Source organism: Schistocerca gregaria, chromosome 3 (genome assembly GCF_023897955.1).
Source record: "Schistocerca gregaria isolate iqSchGreg1 chromosome 3, iqSchGreg1.2, whole genome shotgun sequence".
Taxonomy (NCBI): domain Eukaryota; kingdom Metazoa; phylum Arthropoda; class Insecta; order Orthoptera; family Acrididae; genus Schistocerca; species Schistocerca gregaria.
In genome coordinates this window covers 737,813,769-737,831,663 of record NC_064922.1, presented here as the reverse complement: position 1 = coordinate 737,831,663, position 17,895 = coordinate 737,813,769, and the positions used below count along the sequence as shown (strand labels likewise).

The window sequence follows — 17,895 nt, the reverse complement described above, 5'->3', positions numbered from 1 at the left end:
GTAATGGTGAGGAGTTACAAGCATGTTCATGTGGCTCAGATGACAGAACAACGCCCACAGCAAGTAAATGTCTTGGATTGAGTCACACATTGGCACAGGGTTTTAACTTTTCCCGAATAAGCAATACAGCATATACCCCATATGGAGGAAAAGAATTTCATTTGATGTGTAATGTTTGTTTTGGCCTTTTAAACTTTATGCACTAAAATCCATAATGAAGATTGATTAGCTTTGTACAATTTCCCTCACTCCCTTTACCTTACACTAATTTATACCAATAGCTCAACCAATAGTTAATATTTTCTCACTAGCCTCTCGCTGATAACACAGGTGGTCCTAAACAATGATCACTTAAATAACTGGTTCTTTTCCCTTTTGTCTATTACATTGTTAACACCATTACACAATAACTTACTATTTAACTCTTAAATGTTGTACAGAAAACAACGGAAATAATGATTTGTCAACCCATACACAGGAGAGTATATTCTCGGGTATGGAAACAATCGTCTTATGGAAATGGCACAATACACATACCACAACAGAAATAACAACACAGCACAAAACCGGTCATTTAAAATATCATCTTGAAACCATAAATCACTTTGTAAAAGTTTTAACACAGTCAGAAACCTAGGCGGAACAATACAAAGTTATTTATTAATGGAGAGACTTTATTAAGATACTTTAAACTTACACCAGTTCAATTTACATTTTTAGAAAAAGTCCCACAACTATATTCTATTTTTTTTTTTCTGCACGGCAGCCACTATTTGTCCTTCTCTCAATAAAAAGTATTCTTCTTCTCCTCCTCCTCCATGTCCTCCTCGTTCCTGGAAAACAATGTAAGACGACCACACACCGACACACATCCATTGTAAGCTATGCAACCACACCAAGCACTCCACCCCCCCCCCCCCCCCCCCACACACACACATTCACAGTCAGCTCTCTGGAGTAGGGTGTAGATCAACCACATCTCAATGATGAACATAAGCTACAACAGAAGATGACTAATATTAAAGAGGCTGAACCTTGTTCTACATCCAATCTCATTTTCTAAACTTATTCCAAAAGTGTACCAAACAGGTTATTTCATGTACTGCTCCACTCACATATCTGAACATTACACTACAAAATTACATAAATAACTTTTGATTACTTAGTTCCTCAATGCCAACAACAGAATGGAAATATGGGTAATAACTGTATTTAACAGCACAAAAAGATCTTACAATCTTTTGAAGATAGACTTCAACAAAGTATGAATAATAATGTATGTACTGTTTTGGAACTTAAATGCCTAATGTTTGGTAATTGTCTACAAAACGTTAAATGATTTTATTCATATTAACTGGTGAACCTTTACGGATACATATACACATTGCAATTGGCAAGAAATGCAAACATTTTCAAAATAACTTAGCACTCAATACCCAAGAAAACTGTAAATAACTTGTGCAAGAGATCATGAAAATAATTATTTTCTGCACTGTTAATACCATAAAAAGTAATTCCTCCTCTTAAAGACAAAGTAAGTGAAAATATATTTCCAGTCAACAGACTTGAGTTTTCGAAAAAAGGTAATTAACATGACAAGCTAGTGCTTTTGTTATGATATTACATAATGGCAATCAGACTCAAGGAAACAAACAACTGAACAAATTTTGAGATGTAACTAGTTCTGTTATTACTAGCATCTCTGAGAAAGAAACAAAGAAAGGAACTTTTTACTCTGTCAAGACATTACTTTTGGAACAAAGGAAAACAAATACTGTCTCATGTTGGACAACTCTCTGGAATAAGCATAAAGGAACTGGAATGTATACGGCAACTCGTAACCACTTTCAATAATGCGTTTTATTCATAGGATATTCATAGAGAAATTTGTGTCCTTCACTCCCAAACAAGATTAAATACAAACCTGATATTAAAATTAATAGGTAATATGAGTTGCTGTCAATGTATTTAATCTTGAACTTAATACCTATTTGTATACCCAGCAGAAAAAGATGTTAATGTCAAATTTCATCAACAGACATTTCAGTTTTCAGTTGTGAAACAACCCTATGGCAAGTACCGAATTTATACTGAACCACACTACATGTTACCAGAAGGGGAGGGGGGGTGGGGGGGAAGAAGCTGTAGGTCCTAACAACGAAACTAACACAAATTATATAGCACTTTTTTGTACACACAATTCACAACAACAAAAATTTCTTGTTCATGAAATTATTTTCAAACTGCTTTTACTCAATTTACATTTCTTTTGCTTATTGTACATCATTCTAATTTTTCATTCTACAAAACTTTAAAAATTATTTCTGTGATCTACAAATAAATAATTTATTAGTAGACTGAAGTGTAAAAAATAAAAGAATATGTAAGGCATAGAAACAAGAAACAATCAAAGCAGACTTTTTTACATTATGTTCAGATATTCTGTGAGATTATGTACAGAATGAATTTCTTCAAAATATTACCCATGTCAAATATTCCACACTGATGCTTCTTCAGTTAAAAAGTGGTTACATAATGCGTAAGTAAAAATTAACTAATCTTGTCATGGCAGTAAAAAATTGTGCCTTCCTTACAAGCTGAGTGTCACACTGTTTTCACTCATGAGTACTTCCAAAGAGTTAAGTAATCAAACTCAATACATAACTAGATAACATTCTCACTAAGGTCTTAATATAATCAAAAATGATCGGGGAACATTCATATTTCTTCTTACAAGTTTTGTATCACCACTTGTGTGACTAACACTATGGTAATGAAAGAAGTATGTTCTAGTGAAAAATTTGGTTTGTACAATTCTTTTGTATGCAGGTAGTGTAATGTTAAGATATAAGTGAATTCAGTACTTAGTCACAAACAAACATTCAATTAATCTCTCACACACCTAGCAAATGAGAAACTTCCATAAACATTAAGTTTATGAATTACTTGTTAAAAGAGCAAGTACATCTACCGAATGTCAGCAGGGGGGTGTAATTAAGTAACCCTCCATATCAAAATTGCTCATACACTGGGCCTCAGGCACTTGTGCGCACACACACACACACACACACACACACACACACACACACACACACACACACACACACACACGCACACCTACAAGCACACACACACACATGCACGCACACACTCATACCTCTCTATGCAAACTTTAAACAAAGCAAAATAATGTCTTAAAACCTTTCTGTTAAACACATGCAAACAGTAGCCACTAAAGTACAAAATAAAGAAGTGATTTCATTTCCTTGGGAGGGAGGGGATGGGCTGATACATACATACATACAGTATTTCAACAGAGTATCCATCAAAATGGATGTCCCAAGAATTTATATAAAATGAGCGAATCTGCACTCAGATGGCATCGTTGTCTTCAATTTTCAGCTTAGTAAGGCATATAGTACGCTGATCTTCCACGGTAGCCCCTGTAGGAAAAATGAGAGGAAATTAATATAGTTCTTTTACAAATGGATATGAGAAGTCCAATCAGAACTACATGAAAGCCTTGTAAAATTGGAGTAGATACGATCTGTCTGCTACCAAATACACTGCTCAAAACAGTTTTGCACCATCCTCTCGAATGCATAATGTGAATCTCTCTCTCTCTCTCTCTCTCTCTCTCTCTCTCTCTCTCTCTCTCTGCTCTGCTCTTTTGAACATTTTAATTTACTAAATACAGTCACCCGTGTAATACAGTTAAAAGGAAACCTGAATTCATTGTGCAGTTCAGTCGGAACAACTATGGTTCCGATCATATATGGGGCACTGTCAAGAAATTACCTGCCAAACTGGTGTACACCACAGCAATGTCATTTGAGTACTCAGCAGCTATTGTGAAATGTGAAACATTGAAGATCGGCCTCATAGTGGTCACCCGTTGTCAACAGCAGCAGCTAATGACCACTACTAGCAAATTTTCATTTGCAGGGCATAGATATGAATCTTAACAGAACTGTAAACTGTGTTTCTGGAGGTCATTGGGAGGTCTGCATGGATCCAAACAGTATACAATCATCTCCACACAATAAATTTGGCCTGTAGGCATCTATTACAATCAACAGCATGTCGCTCAGCACCATAATACATTAAGAATGTGGGAAAGGAAAACCTGGAATGGAACCTGGGTCAATGGCACCAGGTTCTCTTTACCAACAAGTATATTATTTGTCTGACGCCTATTGAATGTTGAAGAGTGTGGAGGCAAGGGGATGTCCATTAATTACATAAGATCAAAATGCGGGAGGGGAGTAATGATAACCTCAAGTCAACTTTTTAATTAGGAGAATATATATTATTATAACATATAACATTTTGTTTTATAAATTAATCCCGAGCATAAACAATATTAATGTGCACATCGCTCTTTAGGACCTCTCTCATCTGAAGCTTACACATTTGCATGCTCGGCTTTCCACGAATTGAAACCAGTGCTACACAAGCATCAGATTTCGTATGGGCAGCTCCCTGTCACACTGGGTGAAATCACTACGTGGCAGCGAGTGAGGCAGTTGTGATTTTCAGCAAAGATTATGAAGCTGATGTTACACTATTCAAAGCAAATTTGTATCAAAACTTTTACAATGCCAACATTAAGCGGCATGCAAACAAGTCAAAACAAATGTGCCAGCACGAAGTTAATCATCTTTGGAAGGAAAGTAAATTGATGTTAACTGACAAGAATTTTCTTAGTGATTATATAAATCAAGAAATTGAAAAGCTATGTAATTATGGCTCAAAGGAAGGTAGAAACAATCTTTTCTTTCATCTGCAAAGAAAGTGAAAGTACAATGATGTTTACAATATATCAATAAGTTTTTTTTTAGATGACTAATAGCAGCACAGGGTATACTCTGCCATGCACTGCACAGTGGCTCACAAGAGTACATGCATAGATGTAGGTTACTGACTCATGACAACACAGTGAGCTCATGCAATGACTCATGACAACACAGTGAACTCATGCAACCTCTGTGAGCTCTTTAAAGAGAAATTCAAAGGTCAAGTAAACAAATGTATTACTTTTATTAAAAAAAAAGTATAAAAATTTTTGGTCATTATTATACTGCTACCAACTGATAAAAGTTACAAAATATTTTTTTAAACCCAAATAATAATTTTTGCATGTACATGAATCTTATTTTCTTCTTTACTCAAAAAATATTGTTGTTCACAGTAATGTTACAAAATCTTGATCAATACCCTGATGATTTCAATTTCTCATCAGTTCATTAAGTCACACAATTGTACAGCTAACTTTTATACTATTTAATACTTTGTTTTAATTTAAAAAATGTTCTGAAACTAGGTATCGCAAAATTATCCCTGCACCATAGGTTCAGCATAGGCACCTAAAGATCCCAAATATGGCCCAGGTCCCATGTGCAGAAAACAGAGGTGCTGAACAGTTTCTCCTCAGAGGCACAAGGTAGTTGAATATCATATGTGCATTAATATTTCCAAAAAGGAGAGACAGTTTCTGGAACTGTATTTTAAGTCAGTGTGGTTGCCGCATTTATTTCCTTCAGTAAACAGTGTTGTAAATATTTGAGCTTAATGACCATTATACGAAGGGTGATGGAAAGTTTTCTGTTTAAGGGCATTGCTACATCATATATGCAAGTAGCACAGCTCTGCTACAGGTATGTAAGGACTGATATGTAGGCAAGGGATTAGTGTGACAATCATGTCTTTCTGACATGTGTGCAGTGATTATAGAAACTTTAACTACAATGACTTTATAAATTTGTGTGTTGTAATTCTTTTCTTGACTGCCTGAGGACACACACCAGCAGACATCCCTGAACGTGTATGTGGTAGCATGTCTGTCAAAAACTATCACTGTGGAATGGTCCACAACAAGAGGTGCTGTTACTTCATAACAATGCATGTCCCAATATTGTGAATGTCTTAATGCAGAAGTTATACTTCTCCAACATGAAAGGTACGATAAGCAATTACACCCCCATTACTAAATGTCTAAGGCCCAGGAACTTTTTGTACCCAATCACCATTATAACATACTACAGCAATAGTTAACCAACCATTACCACACAGCGCAGCACCATTATTGGTAAAGGTGAAATTCACTACACATCCACAAAACATAAGAGAGACCCTGCAAAATAATTTGGCCACCAAATGCATTAGCTGTAGTAGTCTCCAAATCGCCAATAGCCTTGTAAACAGTGCTATGGGAACGACTTCTGTCTACTGTAATGGGGCATGTTCTGTGTGAGCAATGCTGTTGCACGAGCAGCTGCACGAAGACTGACATATTCTTTGACAAATTACTTACATAGGCATGTGGCACGCTATCGCTAACCTCAAGGCACTTGTGCCCACTACCCTATTGTCAGGATCTCTCTCTGTGTGATCATCATGCATTTTGTACTTAAAAACAGCCTTGACAGATGAATGATTCTTATTGGACGAGGATGCACAGTGGGCAGTACGGACCACTTCACACAACAAAACACAATGTTTAACCGAACACGCATCTCAACCTGGTGTGTCGTCCATGTTATTGCTCAACGCTCACTGTTATTTTGCCTGATTGGCATGCTGATTCTGGCCTGTATGGTCCTTAATGCAAAGTGTTTTCATTGTCCTTATACATCTATCACACCTTTGCACAATATTTATAGGCATTTCGTTACTTCCAGCTCTTGTTCTCTCCTTTTCTCAAGAAAAATTTTGCAATCTCTACTCCATGTCTGATGGATGCCTGAGCAGCTTATTCACAACATGGGCCTGAGCTTTGTGCTTCTGACTTGTGTATAGCACTTTCATACTTCCGTGTGCTGCTTGCCCTCTGCGATCCAATGTCCTAAGGCCATATATTTTGTACTTTAAGGAGCACTGAGTTGCAAAATGACTGCACTAACACTTTACAGAAAGAAAACCAGAATTTGTGTATGTTCAAGAAGAAGTAGAGAATAATATATGATAAAGGTTGCCCATGAAATTTTAAACATTAGAAACCTCTTCTGTTTCTCACCTTTTCTAGATTAGATTAGATTAATACTTGTTCCATAGATCATGAATACGACACTTCGTAATGATGTGGAACGTGTCAGGTTAATAAAAGATGTCTGTACAAGAAATTACATTACACAAAATATTGCATGACACTAATGATTAAGTTTTTTTTTTACTTAGTTTATATCTAAAAATTCAGCCAATGAGTAGAAGGAGTTGTCATCTAGAAATTCTTTTAATTTATTTTGAAATGTTAGTTGGCTATCTGTCAGGCTTTTGATGCTGTTTGGTAGGTGACCAAAGACTTTTGTGGCAGCATAATTTACCCCTTTCTGTGCCAAAGTCAGATTTAACCCTGCATAGTGAAGATCATCCTTTCTCCTGGTGTTATAGGTATGCACACTGCTATTACTTTTGAATTGGGTTGGATTATTATCAACAAATTTAATAAGGGAATATATATACTGTGAGGTTACTGTGAGGATCCCTAGATCCTTAAATAGATGTCTGCAGGATGACCGTGGGTGGGCTCCAGCAATTTTTCTGATTACATGTTTTTGTGCAATGAATACTTTTCTACTCAACGATGAATTACCCCAGAATATGATGCCATACGAAAGCAGTGAATGAAAGTAGGCATAGTAAGCTAATTTACTGAGATTCTTATCACCAAAATTTGCAATACCCCTAATAGCATACGTAGCCGAACTCAGACGTTTCAGCAGACCATCTATGTGTTGCTTCCAGTTTAACCTCTCATCAATGGACACACCTAATTTTTTTGAAAATTCTACCTTAGCTACAGACTTCTGTTCAAAGTCTATATTTATTACTGGAGTTGTGCCATTTACTGTACGGAACTGTATATACTGTGTTTTACCAAAATTTAAAGAGAGTCCGTTTGCTGAGAACCACTTAATAATTTTGTGAAAAACATCATTTACAATTACATCACTTAGTTCTTGGTTTTTGGATGTTATTACTATACTTGTATCATCAGCAAAAAGAACTAACTTTGCATCCTCATCAATGTGGAATGGTAAGTCATTAATGAATATCAAGAACAGTAAAGGACCCAAGACCGAACCCTGTGGGACCCCGTGCTTGATAGCACCCCAGTTTGAGGCATCAGCTGTTGTTTTAACATTACACGAACCACTTATTTCAACTTTCTGCATTCTTCCAGTTAAGTATGAATTAAACCATTTGTGCACTGCCCCACTCAAACCATAATGATTTAGCTTATCTAAAAGAATTCCATGATTTACACAATCAAAGACCTTTGAGAGATCACAAAAAATACCAATGGGTGATGTCCGGTTATTCAGAGCATTTAATATTTGATCAGTGAAAGCATATATAGCATTTTCTGTTGAAAAGCCTTTCTGAAAACCAAACTGACATTTTGTTAGTACTTTATTTTTACATATATGGGAGGCTACTCTTGAATACATTACTTTCTCAAAAATTTTTGATAGAGCTGTCAGAAGAGAGATTGGGCGGTAGTTGTTGACATCCGAAGTATCCCCCTTTTTATGCAATGGTTTTACAATGGCATATTTCAGTCTATCGGGGAAAACACCCTGCTCCAAAGAGCTATTACATACGTGGCTGAGAATCCTACTTATCTGTGGGGAACAAGCTTTAAGTACTTTGCTGGAAATGCCATCAATTCCATAAGAGCTTTTACTTTTCAGTGAGTTTATTATTTTACTGATTTCAGAGGGAGAGGTTGGTGGAATTACAGTTGTTTCAAACTGCGCAGGTATGGCCTCTTCTATTAATAGCCTTGCCTCTTCTAGTGAAGATCTAGATCCTATTTTCTCCACAACATTTAAAAAATGATTATTCAAAATATTTTCAATTTCTGATTGTTTGTTAGTGCACTTGTCATTCAATTTTATTGCACTAAAGTCTTCCTGTGCTCTTGGTTGCCCTGTTTCCCTTTCAATAATATTCCAAATTGCTTTAATTTTATTATCAGAGTTACTGATCTCAGACATGATACACATGCTTCTGGACTTTTTAATAACTTTTCTTAGTACCGCACAATAGTTTTTATAATATTGAACAATTTCGGGGTCAGTACTCCCTCTTGCTGTTAGATACAGTTCTCTTTTACGGTTGCAAGATATTCTTATTCCTTTAGTTAGCCAAGGTTTTTTTATATGTTTTCTTGGAATTATGTTTAACTATTCTCTTGGGAAAACAATTTTCAAATACCCTTAAAAATGTATTGTGAAATAAGTTATATTTCAAGTTTGCATCGGGTTCCTTATACACTTCATCCCAGTCTAGCTGCTGTAGGCTTTCCCAAAAGTTTGCAATATTTATATTGTTAATTGAACGCACTGCTTTGGAAGTCTATAGGCTCACTGTCAAATAGTTTTATCAGATTTCTGCTTTACCACCAGTTTTCGTCCTATTCCTTTCAAAATTTTCTTCTCCTTGCCTGATGATTGTCGTAGTAACATGAGCAGAACTGCGTGCCTCAAAGTTGAGAGTTGGGTACAGTTCTGCAATAATTTGGTTTGGAACCTAATTTTTGGTTTTCAGTGTGTCTTTGGCCAGATAGAAGTAAACATTTTCTGAAGTAATGCCTCTTGCTACAGTTGCCTTGTTGATTCTTATGTTCCCAGGAGGTCTTCCAATCCTTTCTTTATATAGAAGAGTGATATTCTGAAGTGTTATCACCTGTTGAATTACCTGTTGTAACACTAGCTGATGACGGCACATTTTGCAGTACACTGTGGATCCAAGTACTGACTCCTTATGTGGACCGGGTAAAATAATTGTGGGTAGGTTATAGTTATTTTGAGTGAAACTAGTCACTATCAATAGATATGAAAGAAATTGCAATTTAGACTGTTGCTATTTATTGTTTTCCAAAGCACTGTGATACCTTTATTTCAATTAGCAGGCCCCACAAACCTCATCATGCTAAGCCCAATGTAACTGATATCCTGCAGGTGTCCTAGAAATAACCTACTAATGTGTATGTTGTATCAGCAACTGTTCATCCAGCCTATCAGTATATGGTTATCTTAAGGTTGATAATTTCCTTTCTTTTGCCTCTGTGCAGCTGTCTAATAACCTCCCTATCCTGGCAGTTAAACCAAGGTATCAGTTCAACACACCATTTCCTGCTGTGAACTGCAAAAATTGTCTGAATAGTGGTCAAATTTTGTGGTAACAAAGAGCATGTTGCACTAACTAGCTTCCAAGCTCTGGCTATCTAGATTTTTTTGTGCCATTACTGGCCAATACTCGTTGGGAGTAGTAATGAATAAACAGAAAATTACCTCTACAAGTACTAAATAGTGGTAACTGTACTAATATTGCAAATTTATGATTGCTTGTTCGCGTTAGTCAGCCAGTCAGGCTGACCGAGACAGATCCAGCAACAGGCAAGTAACCGCATTGGTCATTTACGAGTTCCTAACCAGGAGCTAATTTTATTATTCACCTGTGTCCTTTAATAGCTCAGTTTCTTGAGTTTATGGGTGTAAATTTAATACCTAATAGCCACAGTTATCGCGTTTTTTGTTTGTGTTGGAAAGTGAACCGATTTTGTGATATATTACAGTTCCATATCAGGGTCAAATTATTTAGTTTCACCTGAGTGCTTCGTTAGTTAGGTTTTTGAATATCTGCGTATTACTAGACAAAGTTCATGTGTTTTTGTCAGGTTCTACAGTAGAGTTGCACAGCACATGCCGATAGTCCGTTTATCTGCATAGTACAGTTTTCCACGCTCTTTAGTATGAAAAGGGACCGCGATTGTTATGTGCGGATGCGAGCCGAGTTGGTGACACTTCGCTTCAGGTTGTGATGGCTTCAGTTACACATCTTGAGGCTGCAGTGCATGGGCACCACTGTTGTGGGCTGGCCGTGGGGACCAACAGACATCCAGCATGTCACAGTCCTCTGATCGGTCCTCACCGGTGGCTAACCCAGTTACTGCTCGCACTGAGGCTGACCCCGCACCTGTGGTCAAGTGGGAGGTCGCCCCCGGGTGAAGCAGGCGGCGAAAGACTTCTCAGGTGCCTGCATGTAAGGCCTCCCAGGTTTGTCTGACCAACACGTTCCAGGTGCGGTCTGTGGCTGACACCGTAACTGAGCCAGATGCTGTCGCCTGTCCTGTTTCAGAGGAAACCACTAGCCTGCAAGATCCGGGCAATCCCAGAGGGTGGGATTACAGGTAGTGGGAGCTTCAACTTTAGGCACGTTATGGGACCCCTTAGGGACTTGGCTGACACAAAGGGTAAGAAATCCAAAGTGACACAAAGGGTAAGAAATCCAAAGTGCACTCCATGTACATACTGGGTGGAGTCATTCCAGATGTGGAAAGGGTCCTCCCAGATGTCATTAAGAGCACAGGGTGCAGCCAACTGCAGGCGGTGGCTCACGTCGGTATCAACGATGTTTGTCACTTTGGCTCACAAGAGGTTCTCTCTGGTTTTGAGGGGCTAACAGAAGTGGTAAAGGCTGCCAGTCTTGCTCGCAAGACGAAAGCAGAGTTGACCATTTGCAGCATAGTCGACAGGTGCGATTGCGGACCTCTGGTACAGAACCGAGTGGAGGGTCTGAATCAGAGGCTCAGGGGGTTCTGCGACCATGTAGGCTGCAGATTCCTCGACTTGCGCCAAAAGGTGGTTGGGTTTCGGGCTCCTCTGAACAGGTCAGGTGTCCACTATACACAGGAGGCGGCTTCATGGGTAGCAGGGGCTGTGTGGCGTGGACTGGGCCATTTTTTAGGTTAGAGGGTCTCGAGAAAACACAAGGGCTTCAGTCACAAAGGTACAGGCTGAACACAAGAAAAACATAGATACGGTAACCATTGGTATAACACTTGTAAACTGTCGTAACTGTGTTGAGCAAGTACCAGAGCTCCAAGAGTTAATAGAAAGCACTGATGTTCAAATTGTTATAGGCACTGAAATCTGGCTAAAGCCAGATACAAGCGCAGCCAAAATTTTTGCGAAGAACCTAACGCTGTTCCAAAAGGATAGGCTAAACACGGTTGGCGATGGCACGTTTGTTGCCATCAGAAGTAGTTTAACTTGACGCGAAATTGAAGTAGATACTTCCTGTGAGTTAGTATGGGCAGAGGTCATAGTTTGCAACTGGAATAAAATAATAATTGGATCCTTTTGCCAACCTCCCAATTCAGATGATACAGTTTCTGAAAGGCTCAAAGAAAACTCTAGTTTGATTTCAAATGCTTACCCGGCTCACACGATAATAGTTAGTGGTGACTTTAATTTACCCTCGATATATTGGCCAAAATATATGTTTAATTTTGGAAGTACACATAAAATATCATCCAAAATTGAGCTAACCGCATTCTCAGAAAATTATTTCAAGCAGTTACTTCATGTGCAGACGCGAATAGTAAACTGTTGTAAAAACACACTTGACCTCTTAGCAACAAATAATCCTGAGTTAATAACTAGCATCAAAACTGATTCAGCGATTAGTGAACACAGGGCTGTCGTAGCAAGATTGAATATTGTAATCCCCAAATTCTCGAAAAATAAGCAAAAAATATACCTATTCAAAAAAATCAGATAAAAATACAGTTGATGCCTTTCTGAGAGACAATCTCCACTCATTTCAAGTTAATAATATAAGTGTACACCAATTGTGGCTTAAATTCAAAGAAATAGTATCGGCAGCAATTGAGAGATTTATACCAAACAAATTAAGAAACAACAGAGCTCATCCCCCTTGGTACACAAAACGGGTTAGAACAATGTTGCAGAAACATTGAAACAAATATGGCAAATTTAAACAGACGCAAAATCCCAAGACTGGCAATCTTTTACAGAAGCTCGTAATTTACTTCAGACTTCAATGCGAGATGCCTATAACAGTTTCCACAACGAAACTTTGGAATTTCTGCCAGGTTTCGAGACAAAGCGATTCTGGTCATATGTGAGGTATGTTAGCGGCAAGAAACGACCAATGCCTTCTCTGCATTATAGCAATGGAGATACTATCGAAGACAGTGTTGCCAAAGCAGAGTTACTAAACACAGCCTACCGAAATGCCGTCACAAAAGAAGACAAAGTGAATACTCCAGAATTCAAATCGAGAACAGCTGCCAACATGAGTAACGTAGAAGTAAATATACTAGGAGTAGCGAAGCAACTTAAATCACTTAATAAAAGCAAGTCTTTTGGTCCAGATTGTACAACAATTAGGTTCCTATCAGAGTATGCCAATGCATTAGCTCCATACTTAATCACATACAACTGTTCGCTCGGCGAAAGATCCGTACCCAAAGACTGGAAAGTTGCACAGGTCACACCAATAATCAAGAAAGGTAGTAGAAGTAATCCACTAGATTATAGGCCCATATTTTTAACATCGATATGCAGCAGGATTTTAGAACATATATTGTGTTCGAACATAATGAATTACCTCTAAGAAAACTGTCTATTGACACAAAGTCAACATGGGTTTACAAAACATTGTTCTTGTGAAACACAACTAGCTCTTTATTCACACGACGTGGTGAGTGCTATTGACAAGGGATTTCAGATAGAATCTATTTCTGGATTTCCGAAAGGCTTTTGACACTGTACCACACAAACAGCTTGTAGTGGAATTGCATGCTTATGGAATATTGTCTCAGTTATGTGACTGGATCTATGATTTCCTGTCAGAGGGATCACAGTTCGTAGTAACTGGTGGGAAGTCGTTGAGGAAAACAGAAATGATTTCTGGCATTCCCCACGGTAGTGTTATAGGCCCTTCGCTGTTCCTTTATCTATATAAACGATTTGGGAGACAGGAGGAGACAGGAGGAGGAGGAGACAGGAGGAGGAGACAGGAGGAGGAGGAGGAGACAGGAGGAGGAGGAGGAGACAGGAGGAGGAGGAGGAGACAGGAGGAGGAGGAGGAGACAGGAGGAGGAGGAGGAGACAGGAGGAGGAGACAGGAGGAGGAGGAGGAGACAGGAGGAGGAGGAGGAGACAGGAGGAGGAGGAGGAGACAGGAGGAGGAGACAGGAGGAGGAGGAGGAGACAGGAGGAGGAGGAGGAGGAGACAGGAGGAGGAGGAGGAGGAGACAGGAGGAGGAGGAGGAGGAGACAGGAGGAGGAGGAGGAGGAGACAGGAGGAGGAGGAGGAGACAGGAGGAGGAGGAGGAGGAGGAGGAGGAGACAGGAGGAGGAGGAGGAGACAGGAGGAGGAGGAGGAGGAGGAGGAGGAGGAGGAGGAGGAGGAGGAGGAGACAGGAGGAGGAGGAGGAGGAGGAGGAGGAGGAGGAGGAGACAGGAGGAGGAGGAGGAGGAGGAGGAGACAGGAGGAGGAGGAGGAGGAGGAGGAGACAGGAGGAGGAGGAGGAGGAGGAGGAGACAGGAGGAGGAGGAGGAGGAGGAGGAGACGGAGACAGGAGGAGGAGACAGGAGGAGGAGGAGGAGACAGGAGGAGGAGGAGGAGACAGGAGGAGGAGGAGGAGGAGACAGGAGGAGGAGGAGGAGGAGACAGGAGGAGGAGGAGGAGGAGACAGGAGGAGGAGGAGGAGGAGGAGACAGGAGGAGGAGGAGGAGGAGGAGACAGGAGGAGGAGGAGGAGGAGGAGACAGGAGGAGGAGGAGGAGGAGGAGGAGACAGGAGGAGGAGGAGGAGGAGGAGGAGACAGGAGGAGGAGGAGGAGGAGGAGGAGACAGGAGGAGGAGGAGGAGGAGGAGGAGACAGGAGGAGGAGGAGGAGGAGGAGGAGACAGGAGGAGGAGGAGGAGGAGGAGGAGACAGGAGGAGGAGGAGGAGGAGGAGGAGACAGGAGGAGGAGGAGGAGGAGGAGGAGACAGGAGGAGGAGGAGGAGGAGGAGGAGACAGGAGGAGGAGGAGGAGGAGGAGGAGACAGGAGGAGGAGGAGGAGGAGGAGGAGACAGGAGGAGGAGGAGGAGGAGGAGGAGACAGGAGGAGGAGGAGGAGGAGGAGGAGACAGGAGGAGGAGGAGGAGGAGACAGGAGGAGGAGGAGGAGGAGGAGGAGGAGACAGGAGGAGGAGGAGGAGGAGGAGGAGACAGGAGGAGGAGGAGGAGGAGGAGGAGACAGGAGGAGGAGGAGGAGGAGGAGGAGACAGGAGGAGGAGGAGGAGGAGACAGGAGGAGGAGGAGGAGGAGGAGACGGAGACAGGAGGAGGAGACAGGAGGAGGAGGAGGAGACAGGAGGAGGAGGAGGAGACAGGAGGAGGAGGAGGAGGAGACAGGAGGAGGAGGAGGAGGAGACAGGAGGAGGAGGAGGAGGAGACAGGAGGAGGAGGAGGAGGAGACAGGAGGAGGAGGAGGAGGAGGAGACAGGAGGAGGAGGAGGAGGAGACAGGAGGAGGAGGAGGAGGAGACAGGAGGAGGAGGAGGAGGAGACAGGAGGAGGAGGAGGAGGAGACAGGAGGAGGAGGAGGAGGAGACAGGAGGAGGAGGAGGAGGAGGAGACAGGAGGAGGAGGAGGAGGAGGAGACAGGAGGAGGAGGAGGAGGAGGAGACAGGAGGAGGAGGAGGAGGAGGAGACAGGAGGAGGAGGAGGAGGAGGAGACAGGAGGAGGAGGAGGAGGAGACAGGAGGAGGAGGAGGAGGAGACAGGAGGAGGAGGAGGAGGAGACAGGAGGAGGAGGAGGAGACAGGAGGAGGAGGAGGAGGAGGAGACAGGAGGAGGAGGAGGAGGAGACAGGAGGAGGAGGAGGAGACAGGAGGAGGAGGAGGAGACAGGAGGAGGAGGAGGAGACAGGAGGAGGAGGAGGAGACAGGAGGAGGAGGAGGAGACAGGAGGAGGAGGAGGAGACAGGAGGAGGAGGAGACAGGAGGAGGAGGAGACAGGAGGAGGAGGAGACAGGAGGAGGAGGAGACAGGAGGAGGAGGAGACAGGAGGAGGAGGAGATTTAGTGTTTAACGTCCTGTCGACAACGAGGTCATTAGAGACGGAGCGCAAGCTCGGGTTAGGGAAGGACGTGGAAGGAAATCAACCGTGCCCTTTCAAAGGAACTATCCTGGCATTTTTCATGAAAGGATTTAGGGAAATCACGGAAAACCTAAATCAGGATGGTCAGAAACGGGATTGAACCGTCATCCTCCCGAATGCGAGTCCAGTGTGCACCACCTCGCTCGGTGATTTGGGAGACCATCTGAGCAGCCGTCTTTGGTTGTTTACAGATGATGCTGTCATTTATCGATTAATAAAGTCATCAGGAGACCAAAAACTGCAAAACGATTCAGAAAAGGTATCTGAATGGAGCAAAAAGTGGCAGTTGACCCTAAATAACGTAAAGTGTGAGGTCATCCACATGAGTGCTAAAAGGAACACGTTAAACTTCGATTATACGATAAATCAGTCTAATCTGTAAGCCATAAATTCAACTAAATATCTATGTATTACAATTATGAACAACTTAAATTGGAAGGAACACACAGTAAATGTTGTGAGGAAGGCTAACCAAACATTGCGATTTATTGGCAGGACACTTAGAAAACTTAACAGATCTACTAAGGAGACTGCCTATACCCGCACCGACAAAACATTGCACTTTGCTTTTTGTCAAGTTAGGTTGGCTGTACTGTAATAGCGATATTGCAACAGCATCCTCTATACACACAGCAGATGATACAGTTTTCCATCCCGTCTCATAAATGCAAGTGATTGAGCAATTACAGAGTATATGAAAACTTATTTTTAAAAACAAAGATGATGTGACTTACCAAGCAAAAGCGCTGGCAGGTCGATAGACACACAAACAAACATACACACAAAATTCGAGCTTTCCCTCTATTATATTCATATCAAAACTTATTTTTAGTTATACTACAATGACAGGAAGTAAACAACCGTATAATAATGCACGTAAAAGCGTAACAATGCACACCCTTTCGATAATTGAGCAAAGAAATACAGAAAACAAGCATCTGACGACTGGTTCTTTAAAATCAATACTGTACATAGATTACAAAGTAAATAATAACTGAGATTGCAATAAATAACCAATATTAGCAATTTTTCACTCACCAATTTACAGCGATAATGGCACAATACCATCCAGCTCAACATTGTCACTGTTGCCTGATTCATCGCCAAAACCGTCTTCATCATCGTCATCAGCAAGACAAATCGTTAACTGTTCATGGCCACTGATAATGCTTTCTATTCTCTGTGCTGCTCATATAAGCTTCTCGATGTGCTCAACTTTTTTCCTCCATGAGGCTGCGTCCAGAGTCACAAGAGCTTCATGCAACAGCTTTTCCACCTCTGTTTATTGTAAAGGACTTCTTGTTGTTCCTTATGTACATTTTTACATCACTCCATACTAACTCAATAGGGTTGAGATGGCAGTGATATGGTGGCAGCCTTCTTACACTATGACCCTGCTCCTTGACAATTTCGTCTACTACATGTGTACGTGTCTTAAGGTTATTTTCTTCAACAAGAGAATATAATAGAACCTTTGTCATACTCATATCCACTGCAATATTTCGAGCCCGTAACCACTGTACCATAACTTCTTTCTGATCATTTGTGGCTGGGGATTTGTTCAGTATCACCGAATAATATGGAGCATTGTCCATTACAATTGTTGTAGGGACAGAAAATTGTTTTAAAAGGTTCCTGAACCACTCAACAAATCTTATGTGATCCATATTGTCATGGTAATCACCAGTCGTTTTTTGATCTAAAAACTACAAGTGCGTCTGGGACAAAACCACTGGATGAGCCTGAATGGACCAAAATTAATCTAGCTCCTCTTCCCGTCGGCTGATGGCCGCTACTGCTGGGTGTGTTATCCGTCCAGCATTTACTGACAGCTTCCCTGGCATTAAACCACGTTTCGTCTAGCCAAATTACGGAATGAATGTCTCTGCCCACAATTTTGTGCAAGAAAATGCTTCGAGCGGTAACAATATG

At 41.1% G+C, this 17,895-nt stretch overlaps 1 protein-coding gene across 2 annotated transcripts in view; it reads right to left on the bottom strand.

Moving 5' to 3' along the window:
- Positions 1-653: 653 nt before the first annotated feature.
- LOC126354330 (polyadenylate-binding protein 2) overlaps positions 654-17,895 on the bottom strand; it is a 108,780-nt gene continuing 91,538 nt past the window's right edge. For both annotated transcript variants that reach the window (XM_050003894.1, XM_050003893.1), the window contains exon 7: positions 654-3,443. In XM_050003894.1, coding sequence (XP_049859851.1) covers positions 3,404-3,443 — 40 coding nt within the window. In that variant the 3' untranslated portion in view covers positions 654-3,403. The remainder of the gene's footprint in view (positions 3,444-17,895) is intronic.